The sequence below is a fragment of the Mustela putorius genome, unplaced genomic scaffold (assembly GCF_011764305.1).
Source record: "Mustela putorius furo isolate JIRA1106 unplaced genomic scaffold, ASM1176430v1.1 tig00000228_pilon_pilon_pilon, whole genome shotgun sequence".
Taxonomy (NCBI): domain Eukaryota; kingdom Metazoa; phylum Chordata; class Mammalia; order Carnivora; family Mustelidae; genus Mustela; species Mustela putorius.
Genome location: NW_025421322.1, coordinates 37,165,431 through 37,189,912, shown reverse-complemented (window position 1 = coordinate 37,189,912; position 24,482 = coordinate 37,165,431). Strand labels below are relative to the sequence as shown.

Genomic DNA, 24,482 nt, shown 5'->3' with positions numbered 1-24,482 from the left:
ATCCAACCAACCATCACACCCTTCGCCCCTGTCCGGAGAGACAGGCTCTGAGGTTTAGTGGGGCCGGTGAGTCCACACGGTGACCCACCGGGGTCGTGGCGGCAGCTCTGAGTCTAACGGGAGCAGACTGGAAGTGGCCTCGAGGACCCGCATGACCGTGCACCCTGTGTCATCTCAAGGGCAACACTGCGTAGCCGGGAGAACAGGCGGCGGGCCGGGCACTCGTGCCGGATGCCCCCGAGCTCAGCTGTTGAGCGGAAACCAGCGAAGCTCTCTGCAGAGTGAGGGACGTGCTGTGCTTTGTAAAGAAAAAGAAAGAGAGGACCGAGGGAGCGTGTGTGCGCGTGCGTGCGCGTGCGTGCGCGTGTGTGCGCGTGTGTCCGTTGCCGGCCTCCGTACGTCTTGCCTCTAGAAAGAGGAGCCAACGCCGGGTGGGGTCCGTTCTTTCGGGGAAAGGCAGCCCAGTGGCTGGTGGTGAGATGAGGAGGTTCGTCCCGATTTCCCTTTCTGTACCTTTCAAAGTTTGGGCCCCGTGTCAGCAAATGCCCCTGTCACAGCCGAGACCCAAAGCTTAACCTCCCTGACCCCAAACCGAGTCTCCAGCCCCGATCCCATGCCGCTTCCTTGGAGGGCATCCCAGCCGGTGAGGGGGCGGTGAGTCCCTGTGCACCAGCGAGCTTGAGGACTCAAGATGGACGCTCCCACCCACACGGTATCATACGGGGCCTGGTGCTACCTGCCTGCTCTAATTTTGGCTTCTTTTGTACGCAGGGGAAGAAAGGGGAAGCGGGCCCGCCGGGGACCCCTGGACTGCTGGGACCACAGGTAACTACCATCTCCGCCCGCCCTTCCCTAGCGGCTCTGCCTCCTCGATGGAAGGAGCGATCGGGTCGCCGTTCTCTGGTTGGTAACCGGTCTTGCGTGGTCAGCTCATCAGAAAGAATGTTCAGAGGGTCCTGCGTCCTCCTGTCTGTCCTGGCTCCCACGGCCTCCCACTCCTATGCTAGAAGAAAGGCCACCATGTGGACTTCGGTCTGCTGGAGGTCAGGCGGTGGTCACATCATGGGGACACATCTCAGTGTGCTGAGAAAGGGAAGCGGTGAGGCCTGGGGAGTGCTGCTCAGGACGGGGAGTCCAGCGGTGAACAGCGTGCGGCTGGCAGAGGCAGGAAGAAGGACCCTCCTGGCAGGGGCTCAGCTCTGCAGGGACAGCCGGTCTGGGACACAGCCTGCACAGGAGGGGACAGGTCCCTGTGTGGCTAGAGCTTCCTGTACTAAGCACTGTGGCTTCAGGTTTGGAAGGGGCTTGGCCAAGGGACCCAATCAAGCCAAAGGTCTCCCTATTCTAGGAGACAGCACACCCCCGTTCTGGTGTCTGACTTCCACACTGTGTCACTGACCAACCCCCTCCTACGCGGGGCCTCCGCTTACCCATCGGTCAGTGCGGGGACCAGGGCCCCGTTCACTCTCTGCTCTGTGCTGTCCTGCTCCCTGGATGTCCTCCTCCTCCTGCTCCCCTCACCACCTCCGGCCTTCCCATTGGTGGCTAGGACATTTGGGGGCAAGTTATTTGACCTTCTGAACGTGAGTCATGCCACTTGCGAGAAATACCACTAAAAATCAAAGGGAGAGCAGTGCTGTAGTTGGGGAGGAAAGCAGGGATGTGGCCCAGATGATGAGGTCCCCAAGGCCTGGGGAGCAGCAGGTGGGGCCTGTCCTGTTCTCCTGGCAGCAGTGGTGGCCAGCAGGGACATTAACAGGCCACTCTCTTTGGCTCCTCCTTGAGCTGCTGCAAACCCACCTGTTCCTGGACACCTGCCTCTCCCTGTATCAAGTGGGAGGAACCCACCGTGGAGACGGGGCTCCCTGTGCTTCTGAAACCAGCTTTTATTGCTTGCTGATGCATGAAGGGTCCTGGTGACTGATGGGCGCCTTGCCTGTGATCTCCAGCTTCATTTTGGCACCACCTGTTTGGTCCGGATATGACATGCAATAAGGCAATATAAAATCAGTCATAATTCATGGTCTTCTAGAGATCCCACGTTCACTGGGGCATTTTGATGTTAATAGTGAAACATACAGTGCTTTTGCCTTTGTTTTATTGCCTTGGTTCCCAGCGAGCAAAGCTTGTGCATTTCAGAAATTCGCCATACATGCAGCGCCATCAAATTACTTTCAGCTACAATTTGTCCCCTGCCTACAACTTTTTTTTTTTTCTTGCTACCTTGGAAAATACATTTTTCTTTCACTTTCACGTTGAAATCACTTTCCTTTGTTGAATGTTGACTGAATGCTGGGTGTTGGGCTGGATGTCACCCATAGAAATACGATCAGAATCTCCAGAAATAGGGCACTCTGATATATTTGGGAATCTCAGCGGTTCAGAGCTGGACGATGTAGAGCTTACAGTAGGGACGGCCCAGCGTCTTGGTGGGATCGCTCCCCGAGGGACCCCACACCACGTTCCCCCGACCAAGCCCAACCTAAGAGGCTGCGGCCCTGGACGTCTTGCTGATGCTGTCTCGGCCGACCCCCTCCTCTCGACAAGCTGCACGCTCACCGTTTCCGGTCTTTGCCGCAGTTCCCCTCGTGCAGTAATGCATCGGGTCATCTGTTCCACGGGGATTTATCGAGGTCCCGCTGTGTCCCCGACACGGCTCTGTGCATCGGCGTGGGGTGTGACATCTGGGTGACACCGTGCATGCCTGGAGGAGCCGTGCGTGAGTGGGGCAGGGAGATGAGCAGGTCGGGAAAACACTCCAGGGAGCTGGATTCTGGGCGGGGAGAGGGGCGTCCAGTCAGCCTCTCTCGGGGTCCAGATGTGACTGCTACTGACGCTGATCTAGAAAACCCCGGTTGCTTCTGCTCTGTAGGGTTTTCTGCTCTGATGAGAAGAAGGACGGGGATAAAGTGTGCCCCGCTTCTGCCGTTGCCAGACACTCCCCTTAGTGCTCAGACATCGTTGCGACCGTTCTTTGTAACACCTGGGGGAAAAGAGGGCGGATCCCGTTTAAATCCTAAGGAATTAAGGTTTTAATTTAGTGCAGAGCGCCCTACGGCCCAGGACGGCGGACATCCTAGAAGATGCTCTGGGTGCCTCTTTCCCAAGATGAAAAACCTTCACCAGCTGGCATGTTTAGGATAAATAGACGCATCTGTGATGATGTAGGCCGTGGCTCTCCTATCCTGGGAGACTTTCAGGGAACATGGAAACCCGTGTCTCATCGGGTCAGCGTTTGCAAAGGCCGTGCTGCTTGGTGTGGTTGTCAGGATGGACAGACGTCCCCCGGATTGGGAGCTAGGGGAAGGGCTGGCCCCAGAGATAGATGGCCGGGTGGGCCTGTGGGCCTGTGGGCCCAGGGCTCTGCACAGAAATCTGCCGAAGGAGGTACTCATTACGGCTTGGCCCCCGGGAGCCCCATCCTGAAGGGGAGGGGACACTAAGTATGAACAACCCACCCCTCCCAAGGAAACCCAGCGATTCCAAACCACATAAGCTGTGTGAGGGCTGTGCTCATCGGTGCAAGTAATTTCCACGCATCTTCAAATCCCTTCCACCATCACGAATCTCTGCCGGTGGGATCTAGGTGGTTCGTGGGAATAACTATTTGCCGTTCCTTTATTAGTGATAATCCGGGTAATCGGTGGTTTATGGGCCATCGTCGTCATTAGGAAGCACGTTAAAGAGCGGCTTTGCCACCATCGTATTAGCAGGATCAAACGCGGTATCGTTAATACGAATTAGACTGAGTGGTTCGTTTTTGTCAGTAGTTACGACGTCGTTGTTTTCGTCGGTAACAGTTAAAACGTTGTTATTGTGCTGTCGGCATTCGGGCCTGTCGGCTCACGTCACTCTCGGTAATGATGAGATGAGCGGGTGCGTATTTTTATTCATGGGAGCAGGAGAGGGGAGGGGAGGACCACGTGCGCCACCTCTCGGGTGCTGGGCTTGCACACGTGCCCTCGCGAATCCACGCTGCGCTGGGCACAGGGCCTCCAGCCTTTCTCTTCCAGCTGTGAGACTGCGGCACGGGGGAGAAGAACGTTGCCCACATCCGTAGAGGGAGTGTGAGGTGACCTAGCATGGGGCCCAGGGCCCCCGAAACTCAAGCCCTAATTTTTAATCTCTTTATACCATCATTTCTGCTACCAACAAAGGTATTTTTTTTTAATAAAATGTTTTACTTATTTATTTGACAGAGAGAGAGGGGACACAAGCAGGGGGAGTGGGAGAGGGAGAAGCAGGCTTCCTGCCGAGCAGGGAGCCCGATGTGGGGTTCGGTCCCAGGACCCCGGGATCATGACCCAAGCCGAAGGCAGAGGCTTAACAACTGAGCCACCCAGGTGCCCCCCACCAAAGGCATTAATAGTCAAATAGTTTAGTTTCAAGTAACCTGACTGACGATCTTTAGTTCAAACACCAGAAGAGCGACAGGAAACGCTGTCCTTGGCCGGAAACGCTGTGAGGATCAAGGACACATGAACGCGGGCCTGGGTTTCCTGAAGGCCCAGGAGGGAGTGGCCTCAAGGTGGCCCTCTGTGACTGCCTTCCAGGTCAGCGTCCCTCAAGTTCACCCACGCTAGCTTGCTTCTCCTCATGCTCCTTTCTGTGCCCACGTGCCTGAGGACCGACCGAGGACAGGGTCTGTTCACCCGGGGCGCCAGCGGGCGGACGTTGGGTCCTGACTGTTGGCTCCTTCCCCACCACGCATTCCCCCCCGGACGTACCGGATGCTCCTTGTCCGTGAGGGGAGGCCGGGGGCGAATGGCCTGTGCCCTTCCTGTGGCCCCGACCTGGAAACCGTTGCCCAGACCCTCTGTCCGCTGTCTGCACTGTTTCTAGCTTCAGCTTCTCTCTGTCAACGGCCACCGCAGTTCCTGAGTTTAATGACCGTGTGGGCTTTTGCTTTTTCCCCGAGTTCATGGCGTCAGACAAGTAGGCCATTATTAAGCCCCTACTGTGTGCGTAGCCATGAGCCAGGTGCTGTGCGTCCTTACAAAGGAGGAGGATCAGACACGGCCGAGCCCGTGTCGACAGTTCTGGTGCCGCTTAATGCACACACAGTCTTATAGGAGAGCGGACTGTCCGTGGGGCGCTGGAGCGCGAGGGCTCGGACGCACTCCCAGGCTGTGCGGACACTCTGCAGGGGTGAGTCCAGGGGATGCAGGACGAAGGGGCCAGGGCCCTTGCATCGGAACGCCTGCTTTGTCGCACTTCCGCTTCCCCCGGGTTCCAGTCCTTCCATGTAAAATGGGCCGGAATCCGCCTGCCTCGCAGACAGAGAGGAAACACAGCGTGTGAAGGGCAGGGCAGAGGCAGCCCCAAGTGGGGGCGGCCGCCCCCCACCCCCACCCTTCTCCCACTTCCTCCTTGCACGGGTGCTCCCTCCTCTCGTTGTGCTTCTGCAACTCTCACGGCTAGGGTGCGCCTGGAGTTCGTTTAGGTGAGTGATTCGCAGACCAGGCAGTGCTTCAGAATCCCTGGGGGAGTGTTTCCAAAGTCCCTGGCCCCTCGGGCTTGTCCCAGACCTGCCTCAGAGTCCAGGCAAGAGACCCGGGGATGGTCCTTAGGACAGGTTTTGCGGGTGACTCTGCAGCAGCCAGCCTGCCACGGATTCTCGAGATGATGCCTGCGTGGCCTCAGGTGCGGCACTTACCCTCTCTGGGTCTCAGAGTCCATCATCGTCAGATAAGGGAGTTTAATTTTCAGTAGATGATCACTAGGGATCCGCTTACTCCAGCAGGCTGGGGGGTCCCAGCATCCTGCAGGAGGGTTTGCAAGGAGCAAAGGAGGAAGGGGACGCAGAGCCAGAGCCGCGAGCTTCCCGGAGTGTTTCGCTTCAAAGTGTCGGAAACACTGCAGAGGCCATCACTGGTCCTGGCAGCGGAAGAAGAGAGGAAGGCTGATGTGCCCGGACTGCTAGCAGACAAGGGGCTCAGAGATGCCGTGTGGTGCGGAGGGGCATGAGGCCACAGGGGTCCTCTTGAAGTATGAGCAGGTCACCCGCATGTGCCTTCTGGAGGGGGTCCTGGGAGTGTCACCAGCAGGGCCCTTGCTTGGCCAAGAGGTGAGCAGAGCTGCGCTGGGCAGCCAGGTGGTGGGTCTGCATGGCAGTAGGGGTGAGGGCACGCGGCCTTCTCTGTGCTCTTCCCAGAACCACGTGCTGCAGGGAAGACCCCGGCCAGGCCACCGTCCGGTTCTGTTGGGCCCCCTTCGAGCACACATCTCTCAACAAGAGTAGGTGCAACCAGAGATGCACCGGGACTGAGCAGCTACAGGGAACCCCGAGGTGCAGATGCCACCAGAAATTCCATGTCTGTGCCCATGGCAGACTCACGCGTGCCCCCAGCGGGAGACAAGGCAATGGCCCCGGGAGCAGCCGCCTTTGCCACTTGTTAGTATTTATCGCCCTCTAGTGGCGACACGCCATCGTTCTCCCTGGACGCACGGCCCTCTCAGTGGCCCTTAAATTCCGTTCAAGTCTTCAAACATTATTGAGCACCTGCTGTATACCTTGCCCCGGGTTCGTGTCTGTGACAGGTGCAGAGGGAACAAGAGGGGCCTCGGGCTCAGAGGGCATGTGAGTCGGATGAGCACGACGACAGCAGCCTTGAGCATGGCAGAGAGAGCGATTACTGGAGACCAGTGGACCCGGAGCCCACGTCGGAGGTGGAGGCACGGAGAGGGCAAGGAGGGAGCGCACACCCAGAGAGACCCTGAGCGGACAAAGCCAGAGCTTGTGGCTCTTGTGGATAAAGCCCTGGCTCTGCCTGTGGGGCCAGACCTGCGTCCGTCACGGACCACAGAAGGTGCCCCGAGCGTCCAGGGAGGGGATGAATGATTGAAGCTGTAGGGTGGCTGTCAAGACTGGTCCACATAGAACCATCTGGAAGACTGACGAGGCCCAGCTCATGGCCCCACCTCAGACCCACGGAATCGGGTCTGGGGCAGGAGACCCATGTCATTCACCCCCCGGGATTCCATGCTGACTAAAGCTCAGAAACCCCTGTCCTGCAAGAGCTCTGTTACTGGCTGAATCCACTGTGTGCATGTGTGTGTGTGTGTGTGTGTAAACATGCAGGCACACGTGTGTTTATTTTAAATGCTCTAGTGTTTTAAACAGAAAGAGTCAACATAACAGTTCTGTACCTATCACCCAAGTATGGCAGGTGTCAACATTTTGCTAATTTTATTTCATATTTTTTTCTTTATGCATTTGTTCTTTTTTTGGTTTGAAAATAAAGCATTATGGGGTGCCTGGGTGGCTCCGTGGGTTAAGCCTCTGCCTTCAGCTCAGGTCGTGATCCCAGGGTCCTGGGATCGACCCCGCATTAGACTCTCTGCTCAGTGGGGACCCTGCTTCCCCCTCTCTCTCTGCCTGCCTCTCTGTCAAATAAGTAAATAAAATCTAAAAAGAAAAGAAAAGAAAAGAAAGCATTACGAAGATGACGAAGATGAGGCCCCACCGGGTCCCCGGGTCCCCTCCTCTCCTCTCTCAGGATATTGGCCCCAGGAGGCTGCCCCATGCGCGGTTGTAACCCACGCCTGTTCTTTCTTTACAGGGCCCTCCAGGACCGCCTGGCGTCCCAGGACCCCCCGGACCCGGAGGTCCCCCGGTAGGCGTGGCTCTGGTTTTCTTCTGCAGGGCACCTGGGGGCGGGCTTCATGGCCCGTGGGAACAGGAACACCTGGTGTGTGGCCGTCTGTCCTTCACCTGAGAGAAGAACAGAGGTGTGAACAAGGAAGGCCCCTCCTGGGGCCACGCCCCAGCCTCTGGCCTGTCTAGGCCCTGAGAGGGGCGTGAAATAGCCCTTGAGCCCATGCAGCATGTTAGTGGGCTGCTGCGAGAGACAGACACGCTGAAGGGGCTGTGTTAGTCTAGCGATGCCCATTCCTAGTTTGTGGTTTGGAGCTGACGGTAGACATCGGTCACCTCCTCCCCACACACACTTGTGTGCAGCTGGAAAGGTTCCCTGTGGGCAGAGGGCATGGGGCAGACCCAGCACCCAGCCGAGGGAGGCCAGGCCATGCGTCCTTCCTACCAGGTGGGAGCCGATGTGGTGGCCCCAACCGCAGACCAGACATGGAGGGACAGCTCTGTGCTTCGCCGTGGCCCGCAGTAAGGACAGTCAGAAGCCCCGAGGTTTATCCGCCCCTGGTGTCCTCATCAGAGCCAGACGCCTGGGACGGTGCCAGGCAAGGCGTTGGGGGAAATGTTCCGATGCTCCAAAGAGGCCAGGCTGACCGCTTCCATGTGGTTCCCTTCTCAGGGTTTGCCTGGAGAGATCGGCTTCCCGGGAAAACCTGGGCACCCCGGGCTGATGGTGAGTGTCCCAGAGCATCCCCACCCCTACTCTTCCCTGTCCTGCATGGGTCCACCTTGGAGGTGACCAGGCCCTTCTAGCTGGCCACTAGGCAGCCCTGCTGGCCACTCACTGTGCCCTTTGCTCCCCCTGGCAGTGGGGACCGAGGCCCTGGTGCTCAGCCTGACTCCTTCCTCCTGAGGCGCCTTCCATGAACTCATGCTCCAGGGATGACTCCCCTACAGGGCCCCAGCCAGGGTGCAAATTGGGGCCCCTTCTCCCCAGGCCACCACCTCAGTCTCCTTACCCAGAGGCAAATTCAGAAGCCCTTGCCGTTTAAAGTGTGGCTTCTTGTCCCTATGGGACACGTGCAGAAGACAGCAGAAGTAACAGGTGGCCGGACTCCCCCTGTTCCTATCCTCATCGTACTTCCTCATGCCCCCACTCAGAAGATCCTGGGGAGCTGGGGGTCTGCTCCTGACTTTTAAGTCCTGAGTCTGGGACTCAGGAGTCCTCCTGTCTCCACATGAGTACTGGGCGTGCTGTTGAAGCCCGGTGTGTCTCCTAGCTCGGGCCCTGTGCTCTGCAGGGCCCAGTGGTGGGGGTGATCCGTGCTACCACAGGACCACCGTCATCCTCATAGAGCTGTGGATGACACACAGGGAGGCCTCACTCCACTGGAAGGGATTTCCTTATGGCCAGCTTTCCCTCCCGGGGAGCAGTGGGTGGGGAAGCCAGCGGAGCCTGCAGCCCTGGAGGGGGTCTGGACAGTGGAGAGAAGTTGAACGAGGTAACTCCGACTGTGTAGGCCCAGCAGTGGTGCCCCCTTATCCCTGGACCTTCGGCAGACCCACAGGTGACCAGAACCAAGCCCCGGGGGGAGGGGCTGATGGCTAGAGTGGTGGCATTCTCAGCTCTGCTGAACACCGACGGATATGGACGTCCCTGCCAGGGCGCGATGCGCACTCTCGGGGAGATGATCCAAACCTGGAGCATCTGCTCAATTAGAGTCCCTAGCTAGCACTCGTGGGCACACGAGGCAGTGGGACTGAGAGAGGGCACCCCCACAAGGCAGGGGTGTCCCAGCTCCTGGCTCGAAGCAACTCAGTGCAGTGTGCCCTAAACGTGCCTCTCGTTATGCTCTCTTCTTCTCCCCATGCCAGGGCCCACCTGGAAAGGATGGACAGCACGGGGCGCCAGGCCTGCCGGGACCCAAGGTTGGTGCTCACGGGGGTGATGGGAGTCTGGGACCCAAACAGCAGAGCAAAGAGATGTTGGGTGGTTGGAGCACACTAAAATCCACTGACTGCCTGGGACTCAGGAATGTTGGGATTCACCAGGTCGGACGTGGGCCCCTCCTTTAGTTCTGTTTAGGTAACAGGGGAAGGATTTGGAATTCTCAGGCTTTAAAATGAACCCGTTAGAAATATGTACGTATTTGCAGGGGGGAACAACTTTTGGATGCGCATAACGTAAGACACTTTAATTTTAAAAATACTCTGGTGGGGCTCCTTATAGGAGGCTCATTAAGAACATAGTCTGGGTTTAAGTATCCTAAAATCGGGAAGCAAATTCCCAGTTCACACATGGCAGACGAACAGCCACAAGACCACGTAATAAATATTTCCACCAGTGAGCTTGATTCTTTCCTATGAAACACGCGTGCGCTCGGCGTGCGAGCCGACGGTCCGTGACAGGCAGCTTTTCAATCTTATGAGAACATCCATCACCCCTTTAATAAGTAACTTGGAAAGTCGACTTTTTTACGACCGATGACCGAATACGTATGGATTTAACTTCATTTTATGGGTGTTTAGGAGAATAGTCGTCTTTCTTCCTTGTCTTTCACGACAAAGGAAGGTGTGAACCCAGTATTTTGTGGTACCAAATCGCTCACGTGACATCTCCCGTACCCCAAGCCTCTCAGTGAGAGAGAGAAGAGCCCCGTCTCTCCTCAGTGATGTTTCTGTGAAATAAAACAACAGAGGCGTGGAGCAGGGAATCTAAGAGGTGGTACGAGCCGCCGTTTTGGTCACCGTGGTGGGGCGGAGGGCAGGGGCCAGCGCCGCGGAGGAACCAGAGGTTGTCCACGTTGACCAGCCTGTGACGCGTGCTGAGTGGGACTCCTCAGCCTGGCGCTCTCCTGCCAACCTCTCTGTGCGTTCCTTCCAGGGCCAGCCAGGAGAGAGAGGAGAAGACGGTCTGCCTGGAAAACCCGGCCCCAGGGTATGGACGCGGCCTCCTCCCCGCCCGTGGGGTCTGCTGTGTGTTGTGTTCCAGGTTGTGTGAACCACACCTGGTGGGGTGGGCCCCGGCGGTCAGCGGGGGCCTGGCAGCGCCATGAACTCGGGGCGCTGGAAGGATGGAGGGTGGGGGTCCAGCAGGGGCAGCCACACCTGGTGGGAAGGATCACACGACGCCTAGGACAGAGGGAGCAGGGGTGGGCCGGTTTCTAGGAGACCTGTAGGTGTGGCCTTGGGAAGAACTTGTGGCTGTCCAGTTTGTCCTGGCAGCAATGAGCGAGAGGGACTCCTCTCCATCTGTCTGTCTGTCTGTCTGTGTCCCTCCTCCCCTCCCCACCGGTGCTCCCTAACGCCCGACCCGACTTCTGGCTGATGTGGTCTGTGGCGTTGAGCCCCCTGTGCCTCCGGCAGGTGCCAGGAGCTGTGGGATGGGCAGAGACCATTCCCCATTGCGTTGGGATAGGGCACTCATGTGGGGGTCTGGGTGGCTGTCCCTCAAAACCCCACGTCACGGGTGGCAGGGTCTTCTTTTATCTTGAGGACCTGGGGCTCAGATCTCAAGTTTGGCCCTAGGCTCGGAATGCAGTGAGCCCCAGGGAGAGCGGGCTGGACCATGTGTGTGTGTGCAGTGCCCTGTGTGTGTGTGCACAGGTGCTGGGGCTCTAGGGGAGTCTATGGGGACCAGAGATTTCCAGGCCGCTGTCCCCGTACCCCATGGTGCCCTGCACTTCAACGGGTCATGAACTCGTCAAGGGCAGCAGTGCCTGGGTCTTTGTCACGTCTGCTCCCCATTCCCAGACGTGGCCAGGCACTGGGCAGGTGCTCAGTAAAGGTTTACTGCCCAGAGGATGGGTATCAGATTCAGCCCGGCAAGAGCTCAGCACAGACCTGGCCTCAACACAGGCTCTTCGGGAAGGCAGGACCAGGCCACTGGCCAGGGAGGGTGCCCCGGGGCAGAGGCGGGGCCCTGGCGGTGCCTCCTGCTTTTAGGAAGTGATTGTTGGTTAGGAGACCAGCAGAGAACAGAGCAGGGAAAGCACAGATTAAAACGCACCTGGCTAAGCTGAGCACACCCAGGTTGGCTGAGATGTGGAGAGAACCTCCCGAGGTCCACTAGGAAACTTCCCAGTCAGGATTCCAGATGCCGGAAGCTCAGCCTCATGCCCCCTTAGTGGCCACTAGTGCCCAGTGAGGGGCCCCATTGCCCCTTACAAAACTGTTCTTCCTATTTTAAGAAGCAACATATGTGTTTTATTTTTATTTTTTAATTTTTAAAAAAGATTTTATTTATTTACTTGACAGAGATCCCAAGTAGGCAGAGAGTCAGGCAGAGGAAGGGTAAGCAGGCTCCCTGCTGAGCAGAGAGCCCGATGCGGGGCTCGATCCCAGGACCCTGAGATCATGACCTGAGCTGAAGGCAGATGCTTAACCCACTGAGCCACCCAGGCACCCCAACATAAGTGTTTTAAAAAGAACCTATGTTGCTTCCCAAGTCATTGAAATATAGTAATCTGTAACTTCCCGAGCTGTCTCTGTGCATATCAGGTATTTGTGTGGTGAACCTTAGTAGGAGCACCCAGGCCACATTTTAGTGCCTCGTTGAAATTCTGCCCTTTTCCGGAAAAGGCTTAACACGTTTGCGTGGGTTGGCTGACTTGACCTGGTAGATTTTAGGGAGTCAGCCATACTTGAAGAGCTGTGTTATCTCAGATTTATAAACTGGCAAGTCCTAGGCTCGAGCATGTGAACTCCAGCATTGTCTGGTGGTGTTTGGAAGAAGGCTCGCCCCGTGCACGGGTCTGCGGGAGCGGCCGCTGGGGGCAAGGAGTGTTGGCAGAGCCCGGGGGTGACCTTGGGGATTTCTGCCGTCATTCTGTCTGCACGTTTTATACTTCTGGTGATTTCTAACAGCTGGAAGATTCGAACAGAAAAGCCTACTACTCGAGCTCACATGTGGTTTTGCCCGATTTCTAGGCAATATGTTTAAAACATTGCTCTAGAAAGTACGAATTTTTGCCACTATGATAGCTTTACAACATCCTTTGTAGCCTCAAAAAGGATCTGGCTTGGGGTCTTGTTATTTTTTCTGACAAAATGCCACCTGAAGACAAAAGTCTCCCGAGATTACAGGTAAGTGGTGGACACTGGGTTTCGGAGCCCATCAGGGAACGGGGCTGGATTGCAGGCTCACGAATCAGGAACTCAAGACGCCGTCCAGTCCTCCCCATGCACCGTGCCTCTGACTTAGGGTTCATGGCACGAATCCAGGGGGCACTTCTAAAGCTCTTCAGAATGCTTTCGAAGCCAACCAGACGCACGCTGCCTTTCTTAGCCTGGAAGCGGCAGTGCCCACAGATGAGGTATTACCGTCTTTGCAGATTTAAAGTGACAGTTTGAAGGGCAGGTACTTACACAATTCCGGTTAGAGTGGTTCCTCCTAATTGTGCCTGTAAACACTGGGAATCCATGGGGATCGGAGCACGTGGAGAATTTCTATCTGTGCTCACTCCAGTGCCGGGTCCCCTGGTGGCCCCACAGCTGTAGGATCAAATGTGTGATTAATGGCTTCATGCTCACCGAGGCTGTGGGTTACCTTTTCTTTCTTTCTTACCTTCCTCTCTGACCAGAGGGGGTCATGCCGGCCTTCAGCACCAACCGAGTCTGGCACGGTTCAGGGAAATACATTATTTGTACGCGTACCTGCTCATTCATTCATCTGTGTGTCCGTTTGCTTACCAGAAAACTGGATTTCCTTATGGAAATCTACACTAACATTCTGCTCAATAGCATCGTGGGTGTTAGAAATGGTCATTCAAGAAATTAGTGGTTCTCAAGACACATCCTTAGTAGAAATTATAGTCCCTCCCCGCTACCACACACACACACACACACACACACGTGTATGTGATTTGTAGGGATCTGGTTAACACAGCAGCCTGATGTCCTGGGAGGTCTCTGGGCCTGTGCTTCCCTCTTCAACGTGACCGCAAAACGCAAGTCAGGAGCAGTAAAGGTTGAGGAAAACACCGCATCCGATCCGCTAGAACCAGTAGATATTTGAGGGTTGGCTTTCTGACGTAAGCATGGATGTTTACCAGAATTTCACCCAAGACCTGCCTTTATGGAGACACACCACGGGGGAGGAAGAACAAAGCTCTCCTCCACCTCTAACCACGGGTTTGCCGGTGCTTTCCAAAAAGTCTGATCAGCAACCACAGGACGGCCGTCAGCATGGATGCGCTCACCAGTGGCTTCTCCTCCATCGCGGGCCTCAGCGTGGGGCCTGGGGTCCCTACAGCATGTGCTAACAGCTCTGAGTGGGCTGGACCTGCAAGGCACAGTTTGCCGCACCCCTCCCCCCACCCATTGTTCCGAATCATGATGCTTTTAGATTCAGGATGAACGGATTGACCTGTGTAAACTCCCATTGGGATGATTCTAGCAGATGTTTCTTGGGGGGAGTGAGAAGGGATAGGAGAGGGTGTGCAGGAGCCTCTGGAAATGCCAGACGCTGGGGTTTCCACAGCCCCGCTGCTGGGTGGGGTCTGCTGCCTCGAGCAGGGGTTGTGACCCTGCTACGCACACGCTCGAGAAGCCAGAGTTGTGGCCGGTGCTGGGGATGTGGGGGGGCCGGCCGGGGCACAGCAGCCACCTCTGCAAGCGTGAGCGGAAAATAATGGGGTGTCTGTTATTCTGTCTCCAGGGAGAAGTTGGGGAGCAGGGCCTGGCGGGCCGACCTGGAGAGAAGGTGTGTGTGTTCATAGCGTCATTCATTCGTTCTTCATTCAATGCACTCAGTCGCTGTTATGCTCTAGGCCTGCATCTGTTCTCCTCTGGGGGCTCACTGCGTTCCTCCCACACACTCGTTGACTAGCCCCATGATGGTCGCCCACGCCTCCATCTCCGTGCTGGGGTCACCACCATCAACCACGAGCCCGGGGTGGGTGCCGTGAGCAGTGGCGCGCAGGCGTGGGCGGGCGGGCAGCAGAGCGGCTCCTCTTCAGACTTGGGGGGATGCCAGGAAAGGTGGCGAGGAGGTGATCATTGTCCTAGAGGAGACGGTGGAGAAGAAAACAGGGAAAGCAATGTGGCCGGGACAGGCATCATGGTTTCCTGGTGAAGGAATTGACTGAAGTGAGAAGGAGCTTGGAGACGCCCCAGAGCAGGATCTCTAGAACCTCTTTGCTTTCCGCACCAGCCCCGCGGAGCCAGAGATCTCTGGGGGAGGGCACGCAGCTGGGGCGTGGCGTGGCCTCCTCGCCGAGATCCAAGTGGACAGAGGCGCCCTGTTGTTTCCACAGGGAGAGGCCGGTCTCCCGGGAGCTCCAGGGTTCCCGGGCCTGCGGGGCGAGAAAGGACAGCCGGTAAGTGGCGGCCCCTCACCTGTGTCCTCGCAGAGCAGCCCCTTCTGGGGTCCGTCCCTGCGGCATGGGTGGTCTGGGCTAGGGTTGGGGAGTATTTCGCCAGGTTTATGGAAGAGGAAAGGAAGGGGCTCCGGCTGCTCTGGCCCATCCGCTGCAGCAAAGGGTCAGGGACTGGGAGATCAGTCTGCAAAGGCAGGCGTCATCCGATGAAGGGGCGGGGAGCAGGGGAGGGCACCGTGTCGGGTGCCTGATGGGGGCAGAGCCTTCCCCCTCCCTGACGGCAAGCCCTGAGCTGCACTTCAGCTGGACACCTACCGATACGGCTGGAGCAGGTCAACGGGAAACAGGGTTTTTTGCCCGAGGTCCACTTGCTCTCCGTGGAAGAGGCAGGGGTTGAGTTCTGCTGTATTCTAAGTTCATCTTTCACCGCAGGGAGAGAGAGGTGGGCTGGGCCTCCCGGGACTGAAAGGTGACCCAGGTGAAAAGGTAAGAAGCACTGCTGGCCGCCTGCTCATGGGCCCCCTGGACTGGCCATGGCTCTGTGCTGTGCTGTGTGTGTGTGCGGTGCCTGCAGGGCCGAGGAGAGGGTCTCGGTCTCCGAGTCAACGCTGTGACCCGGGTTACAGTCGGCTTCCACCCGCCAGGCGGTTCTGAGCCCCTTGTCCCACCTCCCTGTGCCGTGGCTTGCCGCCTCGGCGACGGTTCCACGAGTCCTCCCTCCGAGGGCTGCTGGGACACGTGACTCCGGTCCCGTGTGTGGAGCGAGTGCCGCAGACTTCTGTGTGTCGGGATGGCCCGGAGCACCGCCCGTGTAGTGACTTCGGTGATCTCAGGACGACCCTGGGGGGGCCCGTTACCAGCAGCATCCCCGCTTCACAGATGAGGAAACAGTGAGGCACACACAGGCCACATTGCTTTCCCAGGGGTGCACGAATGGAGCTCATTGCGGTCTAGACCTGAACCCCGCCAGCGGGTCAGCTCTGCGTCCTGGCTCTCAGCAGAGCTGTGCCTCGGGCTGGCCCAGCCCCTGAGCACGCGAGCGACGGCAGCACACGCCCCAGGGGACTTGCCTCTCCTCTTCTCCCGCTCGGTGCTCCCCCTGCCTCCATGCCGCATGTTTGCACTGTCTTCCCCTCCAATTCCTCGTCCTCGGCAACCCTGCCCCTCCTGGAGTTTCTGGGTTCCAGGAGGGGCCTCCCCGCTGCTTCTCTCTTGGGCTGGAGGCGGAGGACTTTACTCTGGACAGACCTGTCATCTAGAAATGGTGACCCAGAAACAGAAGGGGCTTTACGTGGCAAGCTGCCCAGGCCCGCAGCCCTCGCGGGTGTTTGGAATCGCCGTTTTCATTTGAGAAAGTCATTTCCAAGATGCAAAGGGCTTCACGAGACCATAAAACTCTGTTTATTGCTTTGACGGAGCTGCCGAGCCCGTGGCAGAATCACATTCAAGCTTCCAGAAAATCCGCCCTGCCTCTCTTTTCTCCAGAGAGATACATAATAATAGACGATTCTGGTCAAAAATCCAAAATAGGACATTAAAGCAACATTGTCCCCTTCTGACTATGTCTTGTACTTCCCTGTCTCTGTTTTAGTCTATCCCTCCCCGCCGCTGGCTATGAGCATTTCAGCCCCGTGGCATCTTGGAAAGTGGGCACAGTGCTCTCCTTTCTCTGCACGGGCTGCTGAGGGCTCACGTTTTCGTGGAAAAGCTGGGATCTGAACCCACCGTCTAGTGAACTCTGGAGCTCATAGACCCGCTGCAGCTGCACAGAGGAGTCTGGGGTCTTCCCCGTCCCACCTGCTGGTCCTGCCTGACCCCACAGTGCTGGGGAGGGGCTGGCTCTACCCAAAAGGCAGTCTTTAGGCTCTCTGGATTGGAGACCTGTCTCTACGCCAGGCCTCTCCTCCTTAATACACATTCACAGGTTCCCTAGTGTCGACACCAAACCTTTCTTTAAACTTTTTTATAGAGAAAGGAAAAGAGTTTTATTTGAGCCCACATTAGGACAGCTGCCGAGATACACAATCTTCACAAAGAAGAGACTCCTTCAGGGAAGAGACAGTTGGGGCAGGATTATATTTGACCATCGCGATGAAGGACAGACTGTATCTGACGTTTTCAGTATGGGCAAGGCTGTGTGACTCTCAACTGAAGGGGACCAGGGAGGTCTTGTATTGTTTTTCTTACCTTTACATTTGGAATGTTCCCTTTTTGGTTATTCTATTTTATTTTATTTATTTTTTTCTTTTTAACAAAGCAGATGTACAGTGTGTGCTGGGGCAGAAATAGAGCCCATGCTTTGAAGTTTTGCTGAGTCATTCTGACGCTGGCAGATGTTGGAAGTCTAGCTTCCCTGGGAGCAAGGCCCAGACACCTGAAACGTTGAGAATTTCCTTTATCATCAGAAAACACCCAGCTTTGATGATTTGGAGTTTTTAATGTGGTGTAAACTGGTTTAAACGAGCTTGTTTCTAGAACAGGAGGAAGTCAGTGTCAGGAGAATAATTAAGTAAAGTTGGGTAATGCCAGTAACACCGAGAAAGTGTTTTTCTTTCTGAAAAAAAAAAAAAAAATCTTCTAGAACTTTGGTGAAGGCAGTGCTGCTTGGATTCTGAGCTCAAAACCAGGCTCTGTTGTGTGACTTTGAGCAGGGGAGTGAACGTTAGGCGTCAGTGTCCTCATCTGTGAAATAGAAACACCAAAGTAATCTGCATTATAGCCGTTTCTACGGAGACTACTACGGAGACTAAATGAGTTAATACCTATAGAAAATATAACTCAGTAACTAGAATTAAATACTGTATAACAACGAGGTAAGATAGAAACAATAACTTTGTATCATTGTTGCTTACCAGGACTGGCCTTGTCCTTTTCTAAGCCGGTTTTATCCATTCATTTTCTCACTAACCGTGCATGGAAGGCCTGCATCAGACCTAACCCGGGGCCACTAGGAACACACACAGGGGCACAGACCTGCGTGCCCTGGCACCCTGTGGCGCTCGTGGAGTGACAGGCTTCGGGGACTGCGCCTGCTCCCCGCACTTCCTCCCCCAGGGAGCAGCCCAGGGGCCCCCTAGCCTCAGGTCAAAGTAGAACAATTTCCCCCTTATTGGGCCCTGCTGAAGACAAGCTCTGTCAGTGCCCCCGTGATGCTGTGAGGTGTGAACCTTTATCATTATTTTACAAAGAGGTGAAGAAGCCCAGTGAGGTCAAATAATGTATAAAATGGCAGATTGAGGTTGAAAACTCAGGAGGTTTAACTCCCAGACTTGTGTTGTTTACAGAATTGTCGAATTGTCCCCTCTGTCTCCTGAGAAGAGCCTGTCCCCTCCACTCGAGCTGGGACAGGGCCCATGGGCCCTTCTGTCTTTGTACCCAAGGGCCCTTTGTACCCAGGGATGTTGGCGGCATCGTTAGTAAGCAGGAACTCAGTGTCCTCAACAAGATGGATCATGGATCACTCTTTTCCGTATTCACAGCGGACCAGGGTGGAGTGAGAGAGATGATGTACGGCTACTCCTCTTAGCACAGATAATTCTCAGAACATAAGGTTTATGTCTGAAATATTGATGATTCAGAATCTAACAAGATAGATACTGCCTGGGTGATTCTCTTGTCTGGGGAAAGGTGCCCCAGGTGAAGCAGAGTCGGCAGAAGGATTCATAGTCATTTATTCTCTGTTTTTTCACCTAGGGTGCAGCTGGTCCCGCAGGCCCCCCTGGGTTGCCCGGAACTGTAAGTTACTCTTTTCTCATCTTCACTCTTTCTGAGAACCCCTCAGCCATGGGGCAGCCCCCTTCCTCCCACACCCTCAGTTATAAATATCTTTTTAATGGAGATTGCCAGTAGCTAGGCCTATTCCTAGGTCTTACAATCCAGAAATACATGAGCTGCTTTAAGAACCACCTGGTGCTTATTGACATATTTTATGCAGCAAGCATAGTGACTGGCTAGACACAGTATGTCCCCACCCTCCCTGCTGTTACATATGGGGAAACTGAGGTCCAGAGACAAGAAACAGGTGGGGTGGGGGAGTAACTTTGACCAGAGTAAGACTGCAGAATTGGGTATATAACCATGACACATGTTTCCACGTAATTGTTGTGCTTGGTATTGAGTGGTGAGCAAGACTGGGCTTCAGAGCCAGAAAAAAGCAGGTTTGAGTTCCCGAGTCCCTGCTCTGCCATCCCCTGGCACTGCAGTCTTAGATACATTGTTTAATTCAAAGACCACCAAATTCTCCTGTTAAGAAAAACTATCATACCCAGCTGTCTTGTACATTTCTAGTCAAAATGAACTGAGATCACAACAGGTACATAGTCCAGTTTCTGGTCACATGATAGCAAATTAAAAACAACTGCTCTATAAATAGGGGGGCATATTTTGGGTGGGTTTTTTTTTTTTCATTTTAATGCTTCTCCCCAGCCTTAATATTCTATGCTTTGATCTGCTGATTTCAGGGAAATTGAACATGTCTTCAGTGCTGGCCATGGTTAGGCAAGTCTGGAGGCCAGGAGTTGAGAGCCTGAACACCCAGAAATCCCATTTGCAGTAGGACAGAGAATATTAGTCTGTGGTTTTATGTACATTAAATTATGATTCCAGAGCTCAATCTCTTCCCCATACACATGCCTATCAAAACGAGACTCAACAATTCCATAAGGATGTCAGAAGAACCTTAGAATCAAATTCAGAGTCGGAACCATTCATATAAAACTTTGCAATATATCAGAAACAGCTAATGCTGCAAAGCATGCAGGGAAATGAGCACGATTATTTAGTGTGAGGGCAAATCGGTAACACTGAATTGAGAGGTTTCTCAACATCCACATATAAAGTATGTACCTTAGCTTAGAAATTTCATTCCCAGGCAGCAATCCCAGAGAAATATTTACACTGTGTGTGTTTGAAAAAGTATGTACAAAGATGTACGTCGCAGTTTTGCTGATAATGAAATATTATAGGCAACCTACATGACATAATCAGAGAATTAAGTAAACCACAGAATATTCATTCTGTGGATTCCTAGTTGATAAAAATAGACCCATGTGCATATGCACGCGCACACACACACACACACACACACACACACAATGTATTTGGCCCCGGAAAGATACTGATGCTCATGGGAGATGCATAGAGGAACGAGCATGGCCTCCCGGGTCCACCCGGGTGGGGTGGTTCCCGCTGCACGTTCACTAGTGGTGGAAGTTTCGTTAAGCAGTTTACATGCCTCCAATTTTCTTACGCATGATGCAGGGAATACAAATGATCTACGTCTTCATTATTGTGAAAAACATGTGGGTTTCTCCTTATAAACGAGGACGGATAACCATGTGCTTGCTGATGATATTTGTATAATTCTTGTGCAAATTCCTGTGTTTCTATACATTCAGAATTGCATGGAAATATATAGAAAATTTTACTAAACTGAGAAACCGTGGTTTCTTCCGGAGAAGAGACTAGTCTTGGAGGATAATATGGAAGGCAAGGTGTATTTGAAAAAGCTTGTTTTTGTCCTTCTATTTTAACTTCATCGTGGTTTTGGACGAGAACCCATGATGTCCTTTTGTCCAGTCACTATTTTTTTGAGTACCTGCCATGAGCCTGGCACTGATGGGGTTTGGGAGCCCCGGAGCATCAGCCTCGTCAGGGAGACAGACCTAGTCCCCTGCTGGCGCTGGTACACATATGTGACAAAGTCTAGTGAATGCCAGCAGAGGGAAGAGTGGGGCACAGTCGGGGAGAATAACAAGGGGACCTAATTTATATTTGAGTGGTGGAGGGGTAGGGGGGTCTTTGCAGACATGACATTGAAAAACGGCCTGAAGGATGGGCTCCAGTCAGCTAGATAAAGGGAGGAGGACAGTACATTTCTGACTAGAGGAGCAGCAGATGCAAATGTCCTGTGGCCCAAGAAGCCCTGAAGACTGTGATGTGCTAAACATGGTGTGGACAAGGGATGGGGTTGGAGGGCCACACAGGGGCTGCCCACAGTGCTCTACATGCTGGGATAAAGAGTTTTGCATATGTTGGTTCCCCCTGCCTGGATCATGCCTCCCCTGGTTTCCTCCTCACATGCATCATTGCCAGCAGATGCTGGTGATGGCAGCAGCTTGGGGGGCCCAGGGTCCCAGGCTCTGACCACATGCACAGCCTCTCCATATCAGCTCCCGATACCCTGGGTGGTGGAGGTTTCTGCCCCCGCTGTACCAATGAGGGAATAGAAGCTGACAGGTGGTCCCACAGGTATTTGGGGGGGTGGTTCACCATCTACCCACAGCACTTTTCTGCACTGCCTTGACTGCCACTCAGGGACTGGAGAGCGCTTGGTGAGGGTGTCTGTCCACGCTAACAGTCACTCCGGGAAGCCCTGGGGCCCTGTCTCCCACTTGGTCCGTCCCTTAGAGGCAGGTTGAGACAGTAGAGTCACGCTTCTCTCATTTATGTGGTTTCCTTTGCAGACGCCCTTTTTCACTCCGCACCCGAGGATGCCAGTAAGTAGCTCCGGCCCCCCGGGGTTGCAGGTGCCCCCAGCCAGGCCTGTGATGCCCGCGTGCTCCCGGTCCTGACGTGGCCCCACCACACGGGGCTGCCCAGCAGCTGCACTTCCAGATTTGTCCTGGCAGCCGGGGTGGGGACGGGCCCCGCAAGGACCTGGCTCCAGTGCCAGGCGGGGGGTGCAGCGGCCTGGAGGACCCTTCCTCTGGCTGAGGGCCCTCTCTTTGGGGGAAGCTGGTTCTCCACTGCTCAAAGAACTGGAGGTCTAGAGAACAGGGCTGAGCGTGGGGGCAGTGGACTGAAGGATGCCTCAGGCATTACTGAGGATGTGGGCACTGAAGGGGACCTGGGGACTGACATGGGACTGGGTCTAGGAGTGGCCATTCTGAGAGAGGACAGTGGAGACCCGGCCAGTGGAGGGAGCGCTTGAGGCTTCTCATTAAGACTGGCCCTTGGCAGACAAGGACCCTCACTGCAACCACTAGGACGTTTTTCTCCTCTGTTTGCGAAAGGTGCTCAGGAAAATAAGTGTCTCCAGGCTCTTCTCTTGCTCTCAGTGGCACTGAGGCCAGGGGCACGTGCTGGCTTGTCCCCATTGCCCTCAGGATGGAAGGGGTTTCCTGCTCCTGGGACGTGGCCTGCTGGTCCAGGCCACACGGCCGCTGAGAGCCCGCAGACCTCTCTTTCTATAGCTGCTTTCTACTTGTGCTCCGTGTCAACTAGATACACATGAGAAGCTGCAGCGAATCCTGTATCTGACAGGAAAGGTGGGCGCAGGGGGACTGAGCCAGAGGCTGAGATCCTGCCAGAAGGAGGAGCTCTTTGAACTTCTCAGGAGGAGAGATGGGGAGGAGGAGTTCTGGTCAGGGTGTCACCAGGCGGCAGGGACTTCAGAAGTCGTTGGGAGTCTCCTGTGGGAGAGAACAGATTTGCAGGCCTCTTGGCTGTGTCCTCTGTTCTCCGAGGATAAAGGAGTCAAAGGCACAGAGTCAGGAAAGTGTCCCACATGTCAGGTACCAGTCGGGCAGCACTGAATGTCCCTGAGGCATACAGATGTGCCCCATTTCACGGATGATGCCTCGTGGGTGAGCGGGGCTAAGCAGGTTGCAGAGAACCTGCTTTGGAGCTAGGAACCGAGGTGGGGTTGCCCCTGTAAGGCCGTGTCTGGCCAGAGTGGCTGCCCCCACCGGCTGCTCAGACTCAGCTTGCCCAGATGGCGGCGGCTCACATCACACTACCCCACGTTGGTCCCTCCCCTCGGTCCTCTGGGTCTCCCTCCCTCGGGCCTGCTCAGAGCGCCTCCAACTGGAGACAGGCCTTCAGGGTCAGCCTCTCCTTAACGGAATGGCTCTGTTAAAGGTGATTTCCAAGGTGTTCCGGCCAGAAGACTCATGAAGGGGAGTCGGGGGTCTGCCAGACCCCCTCTTTGTCCTCCAGTGGGGTCACTCCCTGCGGGGCCTGAGACTTCTGGAAACCAGGAAGCCACGTCAGGTTGCAAAGTGAGGAAATTGTGTCTTAGGAAAAAAAAAAAAAACTCATTGTGGGTTATTGCATGCATCTCTCTGGACTGGCCTCGTCGCCATGGTAACTGAATTTTTACTGATGGTTTCGAAAAGTGTTGTTTGTTGTTTGACACCCCCCTGCTCTCCTGCAGCCTGCTACTTTGAGTCCCTGCACAGGGAGCAGGTGGCTAAGTTTGGGGCATGAGGAAGCAAGGAAATATATCGGGGGAGGAGGGCCGGAAGGAAAAGCTCACCTCCCTCTACCTGGAGACGGAGAAGTCTGTGGGGCTGGCTGAGGACCACGCCTGGGGAGGCCTCGAGGCAGTGTGGAGGTCTGGAGGGGGGAATCAAGTCCTTCCCTGGATGAAGGAGGGACAGGCAGCCTGGGGCTGGGGGAAATTGCTGCTAAGAACTCAAGAGGGTCTTTGTAACTGGTGTCGGGGGGGTTGCTAGCAGGTGGTGCAGGAGCAGCTATCGGGGGAAGGGTCTGGGGTAGCCTTTCGCTGCCCCCTTAGCCTGCTAAGAATCTTCAGGACGCCCACCAGGGCTGAGTTTGCTGGGACGACCGTGAGCGAAGACAGGGTGTCGATGTGGCTGACCTCCCCAGCTGAGGGAGTCGGAAGAGAAGCCAGTCACAGCCAGACACTCCGTGATTACGGATGGGCACCTACTGTGTGCTGCTGGAGTGAGACCAGCCTCCCCACTGACTCCCAGCGCTGGAAGTGGCTGGAGCACCTTGCCTCTGGGCCCCCAGGGGCCCCTCCCCTGGCCTGGCCTGACTTCTCCTGGGTCCTGAGCCTGTCTTCCTGCCACCTGCAGTCCCTCCGTGCCCCTCCACCCCCCCCAACCGTACATCATCAAGATAATCCCGTTAGCCCTTTTGTCTTTATGGGTTGTATGGCCAGGGACTCAAAGACCAAAGAGTTTGGAAAACCCCCACCACGGGGCCTTTCCTGGGAGGAAAACCTGCTGGGAGAAAGGTGCTGCTGTCCTTGGAGTCCGAGTGTGACCTGAGCTGGTTGGCGATGGCGTCTCCCGAGGAGGGGGAGAGGTCACACCCGCGTCAGTGCTGCAGAGCACGTCGCAGAGGGCTCTCAGGGAGGCTTGGCCACAGCTCCCCGAGGGTAGACCATGCAGGTTGCATGCCACACACGATGCAGAGAGAGAGAGAACCAGCCAGGTCCCCACCCCAGGCTAACTGGGGGATCCACCCGTCACTCGGCAGAGGAGGGCACGTGGGAACCTCTGGGGCAAGGTCTCCACGCGTGTCTGCCTGTGCACAGGGAGAGAAGCAGCCTGTCTGCCAGCGTCCCCTGCCACAGGCCTCCCCCACGCTCCCTAACGCATGTGTTAGAGTTGGCCTCCTAGAGCTCCCAGGGTGCTGTTCAGTTCTCCCGCTCGGAAGCCTTTGCTTCCAGACTCTGCCCGCGCAGGCTTCCCTTCTCCACTCCAGGCAGTGTTCATCCCGTCTGTCCTGGGGCCTTCCTGCAGGCGCGGAGCCCAGGGTCTCCCTAAGCAGCCTGTGGTGCTCTTGGGCACTTCTAGGTCCTGCCCCTGTAGAAGGATGCA

General features: G+C 55.5%; 1 protein-coding gene across 2 annotated transcripts in view; it reads left to right on the top strand.

Moving 5' to 3' along the window:
* Window positions 1-24,482, top strand: part of COL22A1 (collagen type XXII alpha 1 chain) — a 236,379-nt gene that overhangs the window by 123,378 nt on the left and 88,519 nt on the right. The window contains exons 23-32 of one of the 2 annotated variants that reach the window (XM_004743602.3): window positions 772-825; window positions 7,563-7,616; window positions 8,271-8,324; window positions 9,467-9,520; window positions 10,476-10,529; window positions 14,250-14,294; window positions 14,848-14,910; window positions 15,343-15,396; window positions 18,604-18,645; window positions 21,375-21,407. In XM_004743602.3, coding sequence (XP_004743659.1) covers window positions 772-825; window positions 7,563-7,616; window positions 8,271-8,324; window positions 9,467-9,520; window positions 10,476-10,529; window positions 14,250-14,294; window positions 14,848-14,910; window positions 15,343-15,396; window positions 18,604-18,645; window positions 21,375-21,407 — 507 coding nt within the window. The remainder of the gene's footprint in view (window positions 1-771; window positions 826-7,562; window positions 7,617-8,270; window positions 8,325-9,466; window positions 9,521-10,475; window positions 10,530-14,249; window positions 14,295-14,847; window positions 14,911-15,342; window positions 15,397-18,603; window positions 18,646-21,374; window positions 21,408-24,482) is intronic. The other variant, XM_045078159.1, reaches the window with a different exon arrangement.